This window comes from Fundulus heteroclitus, chromosome 5 (genome assembly GCF_011125445.2).
Source record: "Fundulus heteroclitus isolate FHET01 chromosome 5, MU-UCD_Fhet_4.1, whole genome shotgun sequence".
Classification (NCBI taxonomy): domain Eukaryota; kingdom Metazoa; phylum Chordata; class Actinopteri; order Cyprinodontiformes; family Fundulidae; genus Fundulus; species Fundulus heteroclitus.
This window is the reverse complement of record NC_046365.1, coordinates 11,100,157-11,118,999: the sequence shown is the minus strand read 5'-3', so window position 1 is coordinate 11,118,999 and position 18,843 is coordinate 11,100,157. Positions and strand designations below refer to the sequence as shown.

General features: G+C 42.0%; 1 protein-coding gene across 9 annotated transcripts in view; it reads right to left on the bottom strand.

Annotated features, from left to right (window-relative positions):
* The window catches only part of adgrl3.1 (adhesion G protein-coupled receptor L3.1), a 227,728-nt gene that overhangs the window by 21,134 nt on the left and 187,751 nt on the right, over positions 1-18,843 (bottom strand). For all 9 annotated transcript variants that reach the window (XM_012851254.3, XM_021309872.2, XM_021309874.2 and 6 more), the window contains 4 exons: positions 17,742-17,951; positions 9,651-9,871; positions 5,098-5,164; positions 3,875-3,966 (listed from right to left, as the gene is read on the bottom strand). In XM_012851254.3, coding sequence (XP_012706708.2) covers positions 3,875-3,966; positions 5,098-5,164; positions 9,651-9,871; positions 17,742-17,951 — 590 coding nt within the window. The remainder of the gene's footprint in view (positions 1-3,874; positions 3,967-5,097; positions 5,165-9,650; positions 9,872-17,741; positions 17,952-18,843) is intronic.

The following is an 18,843-nucleotide window of genomic DNA, read 5'->3' as shown; positions in this document are numbered from 1 at the left end:
TAGAAGTTTGTGGAAGGGGTGTGAATACTTTTGATAGGCACCATATTTTATCAAATCCAATCACATGTTTGCATACAGAAACCTAACAAATCATAGCTGGTAAATACATCAATTTCAAATGCAAGACAGATTCACAAATTGCGGGTCGTTTGTTCACACAAGTAAGACAAAAAAAAACAGGCAAACCAAACCAAATGTTTGACTGGAAAGACGCCTTACCAGAGCCAATCCACAACAAAGATAACTTAGGGTGGCATGAGATTAAAGAGACAAAGAAAACAAAGGGAAGAAAAAGAAATTGAAGATAAAAAGAACAAACAATAAACAAAAAAGCATGATGGTGATTAAAGGGGGGAAAGAAATACTCAAATGAATAAAAACAACATGACTAATGAAGCGAAGAATGATCTAACACAAGTCTAGACAGCCTTCACAATGTTTAAACAGACCAAAGACAAAAAAAAAAAAAATCTGACTTTAATTCAATGATTTCTTTACCATTAGTCATTTATCACACTATCCCTGAAGGGCACCACAGCAAATATCAGCTAGTATTGTCTTTCTCAAGTACTTCGTTCTTAAAGTTTTCCATGACACAGCTTTCATGAAAAATGCACTGACAAAGATACTCAAATGAGAGCTACAGTAGAGAGAAGTCTTTTAGTGATTTATGTTATACGCCCAGAGCGAAGGCAGGGCTGTTAGCTTCTTCTAGCCATGACATCCAGGTTGAACTACTTTTTGAGGGTTTTATGTTGAGCTGCACTGGAATACAAAAATAACAAAACCTCTGATTTTTTAGCTTGGTACAGTCTGCGTAGAGCTTAAACCTTGTTGACACTTCAGCAGAGGTGACAGGAGTTATGCAACTTGAAGGCAACACAAACTCTGTTTATTCAGTTTTATGCAGAGTTGAAAGCGAAAGTTAATCCCTTATTACCTGGACGACAGCGGGATGAAGCTGTAGCCAGAAGCTAGTTAGGGTACCCCACAACTCCCGCCTGAAATCGTGATAAAGTCTAACTCTTATGATTTAACTCAATGATCTTTTATTACAACTTCTTCAAGGACAAAGATGGAAATTTGAGACGATAAATGGTAATAAGGTTGCGTTAAGGTTTATCGCTACAGCGGCTAATGCAGTGGTGGGAGAGAAAAATGCTTTAATGACTCTTAACAGAGAGGAGTTCAAGCTGAGTACATCCTTGCTGCTTCAATAGGGTTTGAGGGAGTGTACGAGTCGTGCATTTTAATACATTATCGTCATGACAGATGTGTCTAGGTGTTTTGATAATTTGCTCATTTGGATCAAATCGGTGTCGGGGTAACGCAACACCAGGAGGGAAAGATAACCACAGAGAGCCAATTATTGATGCCCATCAATATGGGAAGGGTTCAAAGTTCATTTCAAATCCATCGTTCTACCTCAAGAACTCGTTTTCAAAAATGTTTGGAAACAGTAAAAATCAAACAAATGTGGCTTTTTTTTTTGGACAGGTTGCCAAACGAGTGATATGATTGCTTAGATTTGCTATGTTGCATCTCAATGAATCACAGGATCTTCTGGAAGGAAGTCCTTCGGAGAACTGAGACCAGACAGTAGTTGGCTATAGTGTACAAAGCCACATTTTCTGTAAAAACTACAGGCCACATGTCTGCGCAAACAAGTGCCAATGGGAAACGGGTAGCCCTCCAGGACCATATGTGATGCCCAAGAGCCTGTTCAACAAAATAGCACAACCATCCAGTGAGCTGCGTTTAATATGCTATTTTATTGAGTTGTGCTTCCTTTGTAATCATACTTGTATTACCATAGGTTTTAAAATGACAAAAGCATTAAAAACATATTTATATTACGTAATGTTAAGGTGAGCTTGGACTCCTGTAGTTCAAAGGTCGGTACAGGTAGCCCTTCATATGACACAGTACCAATGAAGTAGCTATCAGTTTCAAAAAGGTTTGTGGTCCCTGCCTTGTTCCAGCTGTTACGCATAGTGGTGGAAAAGCGATGGTTTGGGATTGTTTTGCAACCATAAGAGCTTGGCAGCAAGCACTGAGTCGAAGTATTTTAGAGAGAGATTTGAGGCCATCTGTCCATCAGCCAAATCTTGACTTGATAAGGGCTAAAAAAAGTTATACAGATCATGACTACTTCATAGTTAATTTTTATTTATTAAATAACAACAGTGTATTCTGTATATTTTGTAGTCTTAAAGTTAGATTTGGATAAAATATAACCTGCTAGGGTATTTTATAATACTCTGCTACATAAAACCCTTGAATCTTAAGGGGGTGTACTTTCTTTTAACCACAGTTCCCCCTTTCTTAAAACACTGGTTATATTATGCTCAGAGCAAAATGTACGGTTTACAAGCTTCACCTTTAGAAGGCGCACAAATGCAGACCTTTTTGTAACCGATGATTTAAGACCAATCTAATTTTGACACTCATAGTTCACAGAAGCTAAATCTGAACCTTCACTGCTTGGAGCTCTTAGCTGGAGTCTAACTTTAAAGTCCTCCAACTTTAATGAACATCCACAGCTTCGTAGGAATACTGACTGCTGTCGAGAGTGCTGCGCGCTTATGCAGGTGGCAGCACTTGTAACTTCATTAATTAGTCTTCACCTAAGTGACAGCCTTAGTGAGGGACCTGAGGGTAAATGACACACTGTGCTCGTCTTCCCTTCAGACAGGTGAGCTGTCACACGCAGCATCACACTTTCCCTTTTAAATATTTGTTAAACACAGCTTAGGTTCAGAGCTTCATCATGTCAGAGTCATATCGAGCAACATTTATGTAACGCAAAACTGAGGAGCCGTTCCCATGAGCAAAATAATTGTACTGGGTCAGGAGCATCAGATGGAATTAGGTGACTGGTTTCCTGTTTTCGTAAACCTCTCAATGTCAGGTTTAGCCCACTGTAATTTCCCATTAAGTATCTCCAAACTAAGAATGCATAGGAACAGCATTCTAAATATCTTCTTCTCTCCTTGCTGCTAAAAACACTTGAATTATTGAAATTTTGAAAAGAAATGATGTCCTGTCATTTATGAGAGAAAGAATTAGCTCTAAATGTTTTTAATCAAAGACAAAATTATATTAGAGTTTATATTTTAATTTCTTGCAGCACAAATTACCGAAACAGTAGTTTCATGAGCACTGCATAGAGAATTCAAATTCTTAACTGTGAGCTTTTCAAAATGCTGCCAGGCTCTAAAAAGTTTGCATGTTCCTTACCAGACAGGTTGAAGCTCAACAAAAACCAGAAGATCATACTCTGTTCAGCCTTCCTGTTACCTGCTGAAAAGCTTGCTCTCTCTAGCTGCCTTGCCCACACCAACCGCAGACATGTTACGGAAAATATAATTTGTTTCAAATGGCTCTCCTTGTTTCCTCTAAAAATAGTAAGGTTTGAGTTCCCTTCTTTTAGAATCACACCTAAGAGGGTTGTTCTTCCTGGTTAGAAGTAGCGCGTTGGTGCGTTGTGTTCAAGTTCTTGACAAGTTCTTAGTTTTCCTGGTTGATTTAAAAATCCACATTTCAAGTAAGGATAGAGAATGCAGTGAAACTAAAGGTGCAATGTTGTTGGCAATAGTTTTGGACTTGTTCCTATTTTTGCATTTAGGGACAAAACAATACAATTTCCATGACCTCCCCCTCAATCCTTTTTTTTATGGGCAAGCTCCGACCGACAAACCCCGAATAATATGCTTACACATCCCGCTCTGCCAAACAAACCAAGCAAACCATTACAAATGTGAAACTCCTGTCTCTGCATAATCAACCCCCCCCCCCCCCCCCCCCCCCCCTCCCTCTGTCACCACCAGCCACTGCTGTGTGATGTGCGACTGGTGCAAACAGAGAAACTCACTTGATGTTGTCCAGACACCCGGAGTCTGGCTTGAGGATGGCTGTATGATGGAACATCTTATAAAGGGCGATGCCGAGGAAGATTACGTTCAGCTGCAACACACAGAGATGCGCGCGCGCATGTTAGATTCTCTGCAGCGCCGAGACTAATTAAAAGATGCAATGTCAAAGCAGCAACTTACAACTCCGAAACAGCGCACATCATTTCATTTTTCCTTCCAGCTGTAATTGGCTTGGGGGGGGGGGGGGGGGACACACACGATTTCAGCACACGATCAACACATCTTTGTGGGCTCAAAATACGGCAACGGGAGCTTGAGGGATAATACAGCAGTCGCTGCGTCCCTTAATGATCACCGTAACAATAGAAGCACAATTCACGCAGGCGCTGTGCTTTTCGACCGGCCGGCTAATATGTAGATGGGCCGCTTCAGTGATGCCGGCCTGGACTGTTGCGCCGGGGTCACAGAGGTCGTCGCCAATCAGCCCAGGTCGTAACGGCGTAGTTTCCACCCGCGTCTGCTCTTTTTCGCTGCACCGGCTACATCAGCGGAAGCCAGCCTGACATTTCTGAATTTAGCGCAGAGCAACAGCGGAGGGGGGGGGGGGCGACTGGGAATGTATCCCATTGTTTGGCTCTCCGTTTTTTTTTATCAAGCACATCGTTTCACATGTGTCTGTTAGATCGCCTCACTCTAGTTCTGTCTTTGTTTGGTTAGTCAAAGTAGAATGTCCCCTCTCATAACAGCTTGCCGACTGCTGAAACTCATCCGCCAGCCGTTCTCACGGAACAATCTCTGGCAGCTCGTGTTCAACTGGGATTACAGTCAAACAGCTGGGTCAGGAGGAAAAAAAAAAAAAAAAAAAAAAAACATCTCTTAGACGAAAAAGTAAATGCCTAATAACAACTTAACTTTACCGGGTTATTATCATAATCTGTGTAACGTGCCGTGATTTGTGCTCCGTGTCCCCTCCGGAGAGCTCCAGCTTGCTGGAATGTGTGCCTCCGTGAGAGCTAATCCGTGAATGGGAATTATTAAGTTGACACAAAGTTCCCTCCGCTTACTCTAACACTGCTGAGGAGCTCAGGCGAACCTTGTGCAGGATTAATGAACACCTTAGTGTAACCCCTTGCTCCTGCACCGGCATGTCACAGCCTCTCTCGCAGTAGGCGCGGTGCCATTTGTGTGTGTGTGTGTGTGTCTGTCTGTGGAGATACCTTACCATGATGATGAGAGTAGCAGGTCCTATGAAGCTCCAAATGAAGTATGTGTCCAAGCGGAGCCAGCACCTGGAAACAGAGACGTAGAAAGACATCATACAGGGAAACGGGAGAGCAAAAAACATGCATAAAGTATAACAAGAAATGGTGGAAAGTAGTACAACTATGGTACTAGCGTTTTAATTGAGTGTTTGCTGATACACAGAGCAATTCTATGGGTTGAAAAAACATCAAAATGTCTAAAACTGTGCATTGATGTCTAGGAAAAATAAGGACATGTTTGAGACTAACATGTATTAAAAACTGATGGAACAAACTGGGATCCAACTCATGTGCTGAGATACTGTAAACAATAATGCATTAAATAATGCAAATTTCATGTGTAGGTCAGGAAACAACCTGTGATTCGTTCACATTTTATATGTAACATGTTTTATAAAGTTCGCTCCTCATCATTCTTGTATGTGTGCCACGAGGGCAGCTCTGTGAGTTAAAAAGTGTCCGTTTTGTCAGCGCACAGCCTGGGTAGCTAGGATAAAAATGTTCAATAAAAAAACATGTGGTTATTATATGCACATTACACATTAATATTAGACCCATATATACATTTTTCTTGGAAATTTGGGTTCAATGTCACTAGCAGCACGACCTGTAGAATCAAGAAATCACCTATATGGAACCGGTCTGACACCATGAAGTAGGCCTAAAGAGGCACATTTCCAGAGAACATGAGAAACAAAAGGCACGCCAGTTTAATCGCCCCACACTCCCCCGTCAATCAAATCTCATTGTTCTGTCCAAAGTTTAAATCTGTATGAAAACAGAACAGTTAGAACAAAATTCATGAGCGTAATTAGATCAATTCATTTGAGTAAAAATATTTTAAAAACACGTTAGAACAACAAATCCTGTTGTGGAGTATTTGGTTGGTTACTAATTGATCTAGGTATCTATGGTAGTTAAATTAATTAGCATTTCTTCTGCTATGAAATAATCATTAAAATCAACCCAAATAAAATGGATGCAAATTGTATTGTTGTCTCTTTCTGTCTGTGTTACTAACGCAGGGAATAAAAAGGAAGCCTGTCCTGTCCCTGATGGATGCAGACTAGCCAGGAGTCGCTGTCACCATCACCAGGGAGAGGATAGAAGGCGCAGAGTAGCCATACAGTAGCTGAAATATGGGAGGACAAAGAAAGGAAGTGGGTGGAGATAAAAGTAGTACGCGAAGTGTTACAGGTTGGAGGAAAATAGAAGATCCGCGCACCTCAAACATACATCACACACACACAGAGAAGAGGGAGACAGCGCGGGATGAGCACCTGTGATAAATAAACCTTTACTTCCCCCTCAGGGCTCAGATATATGACATGGCCGCATCCTGCCGCCGCAAAAAAATGTGACACAAATGTATTCATCTGAATACTGAGTTACTGATGCGGACCTCACGAGGCTATTTATGGAGTCTGGCGGTGGCTGGGAAGTTAAAGGAGAGAGCAAAGGCAGCGAGCGGGCTCGTGGCATTTGCACGCCGAAGACCAAACCTGCACGAACACGCCTGGCGCGTCCTGCGATTCCTGACACCTAGGTTAGCTGTGCCGCTGAAAGATTTACCGCTGCGTGCTACATCAAATTTACTAAAAACATCTCCGCTCGTAAATCGCAGCGGGCCAGGGGGAGGCGGGAGAAAGCAAACGTCCGACGGTGCCCTCCGCCGAGGTCAGGCGCAGCTGCTCGCCGAGGAAAAACGGCGGCAAAAATGGCCAACTGATTCATGACCGGCTGCTTTTGAATTATTAATCTTTCAATTTCCAACACATTAGTGAGCCCTCCATTACGGGTCCCTGACTGTGTCACAGAACCCTCCATTAGGGGCTCCTTTGCTAAGTCGGAGCCAGCGTTCATTATGCGAGCGAGGGGTGGAAAAACGGAAAAGGGGGCGCGTTCAGGAATGACACAGCAGGAGTGACGCGTGATGTTTTCACATGTTTTGTCTCAATATGTTAGCGCCAAAAATGATAAGTGGTGTCATTTACAAAGCCGGAGTGATAAATGAGCGATTAAAGTTGCCGCTTTTCAGGAAAAAAAAACAAAAAAAAAAACGCTACCCAGCTAAAATAGTTCTGTCAGTTACTTTTCAGATCAGCGAGGACCAACGGGCACAGAGCTATTAAAAAGCTATTTGGGTACAATATTAGCAAAAAAACCACTAAGAACAATCCTTTAACGACGCCTAATATTTCTGCGAGGCTCTGCTCCATTCTTCTAGACGCATGCCCTGCCATTTATCTTTTCCTGCGTTTCTCCTTTCAAACCTGCCGTCTCAAGTTTTCCACACTGCTCCACTGCCTAATGGCATGCGGTGAGATTATTCATCCAGAACTTGGCATTCAGACTCTCATGCTTTAATGATCACCCTGCAATGAAATATTGATCTAAGTGGCCTGTGAATTGGTGTAGCTTGATCGTTAAGCACAGCTAAATTCAGGCCCTCCCTCGTCTTTCGGCTTCAACGAGGCAATGCGGTGTCTGAGCTACAAAAGGTCCCAGATGGAACAATAAATGTGAACATTTGGCTGTGTGAATCTTTTAAAGGTTATATATCTTACAATAAGGGGATATTTTAATTGTACTTGGGGGAGGAGTTTTTTTTTTTTTTTTTCGAATACCAGTCTTTCATGTTGTTAATGTCACATGCCTGTGCAAATTTCTTAGTTATGCGGGTCATCCCAACGGCATTCAGGCTTAAATGGGAGGCAACAGGACTTTTGCTCAGTTCTTTCTGAAAACCTTTCCACACCTATCCAGGAGTCTTTGTCAATTCTGGTGGCTCACACTTGAGCAACCTGTAGTTGGTGCACTGCTGTTTTTAAGGACATGGAGGCGGTCAGCAATCTGTGGCTCTGGAGCCGCATGTTGCTCTTTGGCTCCAAATTATATTTTAATTATGGTATTTAAATGTAATAATGATAACAAATGCAGGTTTTAGCATTTTTTTTCTTGGACTAATTGCTTTTGATTTTCAATGCTAAATGGTGCTAAAAGTCCCAGTAATATTTCATTTTAAATCAATATTTTTTCATTATGTTTGAAACTATGATGTTTTTCACATCATTATCCACAAATATCAAAATCCTGTCCATCCTATTTTTTTTAAACCTCAAAATAGACATAAAAGATGTCTGTTTCTTTGACAATGACAACATATTTCCTGCAGTAGATCTTTATCACAAATTATATCTTGTATTTTTTCAAAAGGGCCAGGCAACATTTTGCGGCTCTAAACGAGTTTAATTCAAGTGGACTGTAGGCAAAATGGCTCTTTAGACTATAAATGTTGCAGGCCCCTGTCCTGGGCGCATTATTTTAAGTCAGATGCAAATCAATGACCCACTGCCACTGTCCTGGGTCTTTAGAAGCTATTGCTTGGAGTGAGCGGAGTTCTTCACTCCAAAAAAAAAGTTAAAAAACAAAACAACTGGACTTTTCTTTGGAAGTTTGAAGACGTTTCGCTTCCTATCCAGAAAGCTTTCTCAATTCAAAATGTCTGGAGTAATGTGGAGTTGCAGGTTTTTTATAGTACTTCCCAACGAAAGGCCTTGTACTGGCTTATAGTGGCTTGGTCACCTGAACCATGATGAGACTGCTGATGTAATCTCTTTGGAGTGTTGGAGGACCGAGCTGTAAACACTCCTTGAACCTGGGGGCAAGTTCTTTTTTTTTTTGAGGTAACTAAATAATTTTTTTCCCTTGTATCAGTAACAGAACTGAAGATATGATGGGGCATTAACATCTGGAGTAGTATGTATTTTATATGCACATTATGTATCTAATATGTATGGGTGCGTTATGAATAAAACGCTGGCCTCTTTTCAGCGTTCCAGCATGAGTGGAGTGGAAGGGCCACTCAAGTGAAACTGGGTCTCGGCTTCCTTTCAGATTTTTTATTTTTTTTTCCATCTGCTTGTTTTGCGTATGCTTCATGCGAATGAGACACCCTGCGACTTTGCCGCGTCTGGGGTTGAAACGAGTCGACCGTACGTCAAAAACGCGACCTTGCGCTTTTTAAGAACATCCCCATTCGTCACCGCCGTGTGCGCGCCCCTTCAGCGGAGGCCAGCCTCATTTCGACACACTCAAGTGCAACACCAGAATGGATGTGTGCACAGGCTAACAGTCTACTCCATCACCCCCTTTTTCCCCAATGCTTCTATTTTACACTTAAACTGCCCTTCTTTTGCTCCCTCCTTCCCATCCTGCCCGCTAAAGCCTTCCATATTCACACATTTTCGCTGTGGCGCTCACGCAGGCACTCTGCGGTGCATTCTCTGCCGCTCGTCCCCATATTTCTCTCCTCCTCTTCATCCTTCTCAGCTTCTCTCCCCTCTCAGCCTCTCTGTATCGACTCTTGAGAAGTGCCAAAGCTTGTTGAGTCCACTGTGGCAGACGCAGCCAAAATGACAGCAGGAACTCCAGCCTCAGCCCCCTATCCCCCCCCCCCACCCCACCATCCATCCTCCCCTTCATGCCACACAGTCTTCGCCGCCTTCCTTACACTCGGTCGGTGCCGTAGCTCCTGTAGTCCACCGCGGCGGAGACGGCCACTATGACAGCTGGCACTCCGTACCCTGCCAGGTAGAAGTACTTAGTCCTGGAGTGTTCGCTCTCAAACACCTCCACCAGCATGATGTAGAGCTGCACCCCTTCCAAGAACATCCAGGTGAAGGCTGCCAAGAAGAAGAAATGGAGCAAGGCCGCAAAGACTGCACAGACGATCTGGTGAGGGAGAGAGAGAGAGAGAGAGAGAGAGAGAGAGGAATTACACACGGAGTTGAGCTGCACACAGAAATATTTAAGCTGGTTGACGCTTGCACTGATTAGTTGGAGAGCCGAAGAACTACTGCAGGCAATAAGGATATGAGTCCGATTTAGAGGACTAATTTATCATATTCGCATAAGGAAGAACATTTTTAGCGATTTAAAAATTTGGCCGGCAGGGTTACAATGCCTTGCAAAAGCACGGATTGAAGTTTTTCCACATCTTGTCAGGTTCCAACCGCAAACTTTAGTGTGTTTCACCGGAATCCGATGCGATAAACCAACACGAGGCAGTGTGTAATTGTCAAGTGAGAACAAAAAGGACACAAGCTTTTCAGTTTTGTTTCTTTATGGTACAAAAAAATAATCTGAAAACAACAGTTAAAAGTCTGCTGGGTGTGTCTGCGTCAGCCGTGCACATTATTGCACATCTTTATCTGCTTTCGGCTTTCTTATTCAAGGGTTGCCACAGCAACACATCGTTCTCCATTGAACTATCTTCTGCATCTTCTTCTCTGGCACTAACTACCTTCACTTCCTCTTTGACTCCATCCATTAATCGTCTCTCTGGTCTTCCTCTAGGCCTCCTGCCTGGCAGTTCCAGCCTCAGAATGAAAGCGAGCTGAAGACAGGACCTGGTCTCATCTACAGCAGCGTTCAGAATCTGCTGTGGGGCTGTGCATCTATCCCAGTTGTTCACGGAGAACAATTTAGAGGAGGTATTATCAGAAACTCTTTTAAGGTTCCTCAGTACCACATCCAGGACCACAGCAGACGCTGAGAGGTGCTTCCATACCATAAAAGGAGTAAAAACTTGTCTCAGAAATACCATGACCCAGGGACAGGATAAATGCAGTAGCCATGTTTTCCATGAAAAAGAGACTTGTTTGTAAAATGACAGATTTTAATTGCTGGCATGAAGGAGAGGAAGCAACATAGTCCCTGATTGAATACGATTCAATTTTATTTATATATATAGCGCCATTTCACAACATGTCATCTCAAGGCACTTTACAATGTCTTGTTTGTTTGTTCTTCAGTGCCACGTCTTTTTTAGGTGGCCTGAGAGCTTCTGCAAGCAAGTTCTAATCTGACTCTGTAAGATATGAACTCATGTTCAATTCCAGGCAGGTGCTGGGTCGGTGGGCCTGAAACCTGGCATGCTGGGAGCGGCAGGGCCAGGGGCAGCCTTCCAGGAATCAGCTTGGAACCCGCTGATAACTGCTTGCACTTTTAGTTTCAATTGTGTTTTTAATTTAATTAAAACGTTCAAACTTGTGCCCTTCAGTGTTAATTTGAGATGTTATACTTTTAGATTATAAGCATACCTCTATGAAATAAAGCAAGGGGACATGGAAATAACTAAATGTGATAGAAAAGAAAACCTAAAGTCATGTTACAATCCATCCATCCATCCATCCATCCATCCATCCATCCATCCATCCATCCATCCATTGTCTAAATCAGTCGATCTTTACAGAATAGCAGCTGGGTTAGTGCCTGTCTCCAGCGGTCGTTTGCTGAGTGGCAGGGTACAGCCTGGACAGGTTGCCAGTCCATCACAGGGAAACACAGACACGCCAAGGACAAACAACCATGCTGGGACACGTTCATACCTAAGGACAATTTACAGAGACCAATTAAGCTAACAGTCCCTGGACCTCCTTGTGGCAGTGCAACCGGCTAACTGCTGCACCCCCACCCAGCGTGACACATTACAATATATCGGTTAGATAAAAACGAGTGGTGAGCCTTTGTCTGTCAGGTTGATGGCAATCTCCCAATCTATAGTCAGATGCAATGAGGACGGAAGCTTACACAATAGCTTCCACCATAAGCAAGGAGTTTGCAATGAGAGACAATTCACTCATTTCTGTCAGACACAGACAAAGAGTTTAGAGGGCAAGGGAGTCGCTCATTATTGTTTCTAATGATCATATAGTAATGGTTTCACACAGGCAAAACACACACACACACACACACACAGGTAAAAAAAAATTAAATAAAAAAAATAACCCAAAGGTGTCTGCTTATGCAAAAGTCATTAAGTTTTTCCTTCTGGAATAACTGGCTTAACTGCTGTGAGCTAAGTGACGGCAAAGATGTTAATGGAGGTTAAAAATAGTCACTGGTAATTAACGGGCGAACAAAACGCACAACCATATACAAAATAACACGATTCCTCCCACGCAGACATACAAGGAGGAATGCATCAGCGTTAACAGTCACGTTCCATCAGATTGTTGCATCTATTTTTTATTACTTTTTTTTTTTTTTTTTTTTTTTTGCTCTTTAGATCGAAAACATTTTCTCAAAACGCTCTTGCGAGATGTAAAAGCCAACGGCTGTTCTTGAATATCTTCGGGGCAAAAAAACGAGGGGCAAGGCCTTTGGCACTTCCGCCCCACAAGACATGCGCCTCCTGATGATCTGAGCAGCTCCCAGAAATAAATGGTTGCGCTGTTCTAAGAATTCCAAGGAGTTTGAAAGATACATGTATGCACACCCAGAGGGGTTTTCAAACTCCACACATATGACAGTTATCACAAATACGCCACTTAAAAGACAGTATAGCTTCATAAACTGAGTGTAGGAACCAGTGTAGTTGATTAGCATTAGCTTCTTTTTTTTATCGCTCATCCCACAGATTATCTCTAGGGGGATGAGATGGAAAAATATCACATCCGGACACTGCCACTTGGTTTTCTGCCAAGTGGCAGTGTCGATATTTTTAAAATCTCCCAAGTATTTGAAATATATAATGTTTTTCCTCAAATTCTTCGTTTCAAGCCAAACCTCACTGAAGTATGTGCCACAGAAAAGCCCAATCTTTGCAACGTCTGACCAAAACACACGGCTCCAGTTAAAGTCCCGGTAGCAACTCCATTATGTTTGCATTTCTGATGATAGAAAAGAAACGCCTTTTTATACTAGCATGCCTCCCAAACATCTAGTTGGTTTGTAGAAAAACCCCAAGACGCCCATCTTTGCTGCAGTATGGTTTGGACAAGTTGTTTACCTCCCTTGTCGTCTGTGTGCGCGGACAGGATAAGCTTCCTCATCCAGCCTTGCTGCTGACAGTCCCCGTTGTGTTGAATACTTTAATTATTGCTATGAGTGTAGATATGGGCAGGTTTATTCAAATAACTATCTCCCTGTACTCATTTGTGTAGTAATAACACAGTGTTTCCTAACTTCAATGGTATGGTCTCTGATCTCAATACAAAATGGGCTTTTGGGCCACTTTGCATTTATACCCAATGTTATCCTCTATATCATTTTTAATGTTTGTATTGTACAACCCTTTAGTTCCACTGTTGTTTTTTAATGTGATTTATGTTTTTTTTATAGGTTGGATTGGACACAGTAAGTCATGGTTCAATACTTAAAACTCCCTAGAACCTCTGATAATTCATCCATGAATTGTCTATACCTACTTGTCCTTGCAGGGTCGCAGAGGGGTCAGTCATTGGGCGAGAGGCGAGGCACCCGCAGGACAGGTTAAGGCTGGGTGATAAATCGATTTAATCGATTAATTGGAATTTTCAAATTTTTTAGGATTCCATTTTTGGAAAATCGAGATTTCATTTTGCTAATGGACTCATTGGGCGTCCATGAAGGGGATAGCATCATGCAATGCTGACTATGTTTAGAAAAATATATTGTCAAAATATTGTAAAGAGGAAACTGTTTTTACCATAAGATGAGACAATGTAATTTATTCATTTACTTATTTTGAAGTTAGCTTGAAGTTACACAAGTGAAGTGAAGCCTCGTCTTAGCTCACTGTGTAATACCACTAGTAGCAGATGTTTTGTTATATTTTCATTGTTTTCAACGGCATCTTGTTTTTTTGTATTTAGCTGCACTATGAATTCAGGTCAACTCGCAGACAAAATAAAAGCAAGTCTTTACAATAATTTCATAAACTTTTTGCGAAACGAAAAGGAAAAAAATCGACGGATCAGATTTGTTATAATAAAATCAGAGACTTTATTTCTAAGCCATATCGCCCAGCCCTAGGGCAGGTCACTTGTAGGGTGACCAGATCTAAAAAACAAAACAAATGTGGGACAACAATGATGGTAATGAGGGACAATGACGGACATAGTTTAAATATGATGACATCATACATTTTAATCTTACATAGATTGCACATAACATTAATCATCCTCTGCTTTGCCTGTTAGTGCACAGCAATGAATTAGCATGAGTTTATAAAAGATTATTTAACTTTTTTTGAAACTGTATATAAAAATGTTCGATTAGCAGAAAGAAATCCATACAAGCTTTTAAAGTTTAACACTTTTTAAAGCTTATAAGAAAAACCTTATTACGTTTTTGTGTAAAGTTAAATATTGTTTGAGTTGTTCTTGGCTGCTGTTCCCTATTCTGTCTGACAGGCAACGTTGGTTCTAAGTAAAAATGAGTCCATAGATCAGCTTTTTCAGCTGTGCGTTTCTTGTGCGACTCGCTTCTACAGTGCATTGTTGCTTCACATCGTACACCCAGTTAGAAACCGTTCCGCAGTCATTGTTTGTGCTGCATTTTATTCTTTTTAACGTACTTTTCTTAACATCAAAATCCTTTTTTCCTGTTTTATTTTACGAGCATCCTGGTGCATATGTGGGTCATGATGTGGGGCGCTGCTGCATCTTTTGATTGACAGCCGGCTCTGCAGCTCTGCATTCCTTACATTTCAGAAAAGAAAAGCACCGGTCGAACAATACTTTTTTTGACTTTTCAGAATCTGACCCAGTCAAATGCGGGGCATAGTTTCAATTTGTGGGACACAGGGAAAGGAGTGAATAATGCGGCACACTCCCTCACAAATCGGGACACCGCAGGGTAACTTACAGACATACACGCGCACACACACACATACCTAAAGGGTAATTTAGAGAGACCAATTAACTCAACAGTCATATTTTGGACTGTGGAAGAAAGCCAGGGTAGCCAGAGAGAATCCGTGTGGACCGAAGGCTGAAATTTGAACCCAACACCTTCCAGCAGTGCTGCCAATTGTGCCACTGCCACCTTAAAAAAAGAAGAGGTTTGAATTAAAAATGTTTTAGCCCAAACTTTAATGGGGATTGTGGATTTTGTGAAATTGGGGCCTAAATAATTGTGGAACCAGTGATTTTGTGAAACAAAACACAAATAAATAAATGAATAAAAAAATTATAAAGTTATCCTTATCCTTTTCACATATCTTTACAAAAGAAAGCAGTGGACAGTCTAACTACACATAAACAGCTACAGTGCGGCCATTTGGGCAATTACTAATGCATCACAAGAATGACCATTGTTGGAAAAACAGTTTAAAGAAGCTTTTAAACTTTCCTCATGGCTGCTTTGCTATAGAAAGGTCAGGTGTGCAGGATTAGTTTTCTTACACATGTAAAGCTTTTTTTATACTAAACAAACTATTACAATAGATCTAAAATGAACAACAGTGTTGCTCCAATGTTATCATGCAGTGTTTAATACCAGCCTAGATCCTATAAGAGACACGTTGTAAAAATGTTATAGAGTAACGTTAAGGGTTAATAGTGCAACAGACTTTTCAACTAAAAATACATAATTCAAGAGAAACTTCAGGGAAATAGTTTCAACAGCACATGATGTTATTTTATTGCCACTATCTCCATTGCAAACTTGAATTTGGCTCAGCTCGGTCTCAGCGGGCCTCGGCTACGACTGCTTGCGAAGCATAAACTTTTTCAAAGCCCCACTTTGCCAACATATTAGCAATCAATACTTGAGATAAGGAAAGTTTTTTTTTTTTCTTTTTTTAAAGTGCACTTTCATTTCACCTTGCGTTCCAGACAGGGTTGCTCCGCGGTCCAACTGTGACGCGTGGAACGAGAACCCCCCTTTAAGGACCGTGGCGCTCTAGAATAGACGGGCGAACGCGGGGGTCGCATTTACACAAATGTGCCGCCGGTGGCTCTTTGTTTTGGGAAATAGTTTATTGGACGTCGTCCACGCAGCTAACAGGATTGTGCGGTGGGAGAGAAAGAGACTGCAGCTCCTGCAGCCTGAGGCAGGAGGTGACAAATGAAGACTGAAGCACAGCAATGACATCACCTAAGCCAGCACATAAGCTTTAATAGATTATGAGGCAGGTCTGTGTAAAGTGCACTTTGTGTTGTAAATCATTTTTGTGATTGCTGGGAATGGATTTCAAACAAGCAAATTAAAGCCCTTGGCCTCAACATATTTATCATGGTTGAATTGGTTTCCCATGTAAAGTACAACAGTTTAACTCTATCCAGGTCCTAAATGCTTTTATGAATTAGCTGTAAATTTTAGCACAATCAATCTGTCGTTATGTCTTATTTAATATGATAACGGGGGGGGGGGGGTTTGGGGAACAATAAATCCATCCGCTGGTAATAGGAGAAACGCTAACCACCCCAGAGAAATGTCTGTTTTTTGATTCTCTGACACACAGTAGCTCTAATGTGCTCGCCAAAAAGAAATGTGTTCGTATCTATTATGAGAGCAATGAATATGTTAGATGGACAACGCTGTAGTGTTGCTACAGCAATGGTCAGATTTATTGGTACTGCTGGTAAAGGGCCGTAAAAAGACTTAAAAAATAAATTCACCTTTTAGTACCAGAATCCTACACTGGAAAATGAAAAACAATTCATCCTTTAATTTCAACACATTAAGAGCAGAGAAAAAAAATCCCATGTTGGGAAAATAATAAGGGGAAAAGAACTGTAGCAACATGACTTATCAACTGAGCCAAATTAGTATCCTTAACACATTTTATTTTTGCTGAAATGTTCTGAAACGGTAGAGGTGACAGATATTTTGTAGTAGACGTTGATGTGCATCCTACACATTCGACATCAGCTGCGGATAATTCAGCTTTCCCCAATGACATGTCACCAACTTGGAGCATACAGAGAGAAGCGTGTATGGCCATTCCTCTCTGCACAGTCAGTTCTTATGTGCTCCTTCCCCTCAGCTCACCCCAAAGATCGAACTTAGGTAGATTTTTTTTTTCTTTTTGTCTGGAGAACCATTTCTGGGTTGATTTGGCCTCATGTTTTAGATTATTATCCTGCTGAAAAACCCAAAAGATGTCAGAATTTCACTTTGCTGGTCCACCAGATTTGTATGTAGAATGTATTGATGTTTGAAAGAGTTCTTGATGTCATGCGATCTATAACAAGGTTCCCAAGGCCTTTGAAAAAAAACAGACCTGCAGCACCACAGAACCTCTATTGTGCTTTTTTTTAACTGCAATTTAACTCTTAGACAGCTTTTTAGAGATGTATAGAGATATACATTCTTAATTTACATGGAAGCAAAAGTGAAATAATCATATTTAGACAACCCAATCTATTAAACTCTTATGACGGTGTCATTAGTCCATTAGATCAGAGTTACTTTTTTACAACATTGTATGTTGATGTTAATCAGACCAACGTAAAAAGCAAAGCAAAAATAAAACAAAAGAAAACTGTTGCCACATTAATTTGTAATGGAATTGCTATTGGTACCAATAATGGAGCCATCCGTTATTTTGTTAAGAACAATTTATTCTCACTATGGGTATTTTTCCCAACTGAATTAATGAACTCTTTGAACCCTTTTCACACATCGTTACCAGGGGCACCAATAAATACGGCCAGGGCTGTGTATCAGGCCAGCAGATATAATAAAAAGACATAATTTGGACCTTTAAGAAGAATATATATTTATTTTACACGTTTTACACTTTTATGTTCTTGTGGGGGGGAAAAAACGGATTCTGGATGTTCACCAGCTGAATAATGAGCAAAAAATAAATAAATCCTCAGTTCCTTACCGGCTGATCAGCCTTGTTGATCCCAACTAGAAACAGCGACTCAGCGATAAAGAGGCTGATGCAGAGGTTCTTGTGGATGGTGTTGCGGTCGCTCTGCAGGCCTCTGAAGAAGCAAAAGGTGAAGATGCAGATCAGCAGGCAGACCAGCGACAGCAGGATCCCGACCCACGTGATGACGTCCAGGAGCATGTCGTGCATGCTGTCTGCTTTCTGTGAGCAAAAACACAACAAGACAAGCCGGAGGGGAATAATTTAATAACACTTAAACGCACCAGCCAGCCTAACCATGTTTAACCTTGGTTTACTGGAAAACACACGCCAGTCATGTTCCTGTAAGAGGAAACACGCACTGACAGAGCCGGCCCTCGGCCGAACGGAGTCTGGCTGCGTGTCGCTGAGCGTTCAGGGCCGCAGCGTTACGCCGCGCTGCACAGGTGCGCTAGCTCTATCCATCAGTGTCCCGCAAGCTGGCAGGCGGAGCAATGTTCACCGTAACATTGCCGTGATGGATCTACTGCTCAAAGCCTCACGCGGCGTTCACAGAGGCCTGCCAAGCCAGCGCTGACCATGACCTCTTTAGATGTTGCACACATCCTCGGTCCCCGAGGGGACAGCGCGGACGTCGCGCTTGATCCAAAGCCGTGTGGAAAGGAGCGCAGCCTTAATGTAACAAAAGAGGGAGAGATGAAAAGTGCCCGTCCCAGACAGGATGGGACAGTGATGCTTTTATCCAGCACCCACCGCGGGCTCATGGATATCCAAATAAATGCCCTCACCTTCTAATCAAATATCCCTTCTGCAGCAAAATGTGAGCTGCGACTTTGTTTCCGGGTCCTCGTGTATTGGACCAGAACTCTGAGATTCTATTGGCAGTATTACACAATATTTTGTCAGCCCAATGTCATCGTCTTGCTTAACAAATCAATGCCGAAAATATTCTCTGCCAAGTCCAACTCACACTCGCGGCTCTGAAAGAGGTCCAAATCTGCCTCCCAGATGTGGCCTGCGTCGTCTCCTTCTTTGCTCTTCAGCGTCTTTTAACCAGCTGGCCAGTCGTTTGTTGCAAAATGATGAATAACTGACCTCCCGGTAACCTCCCCTC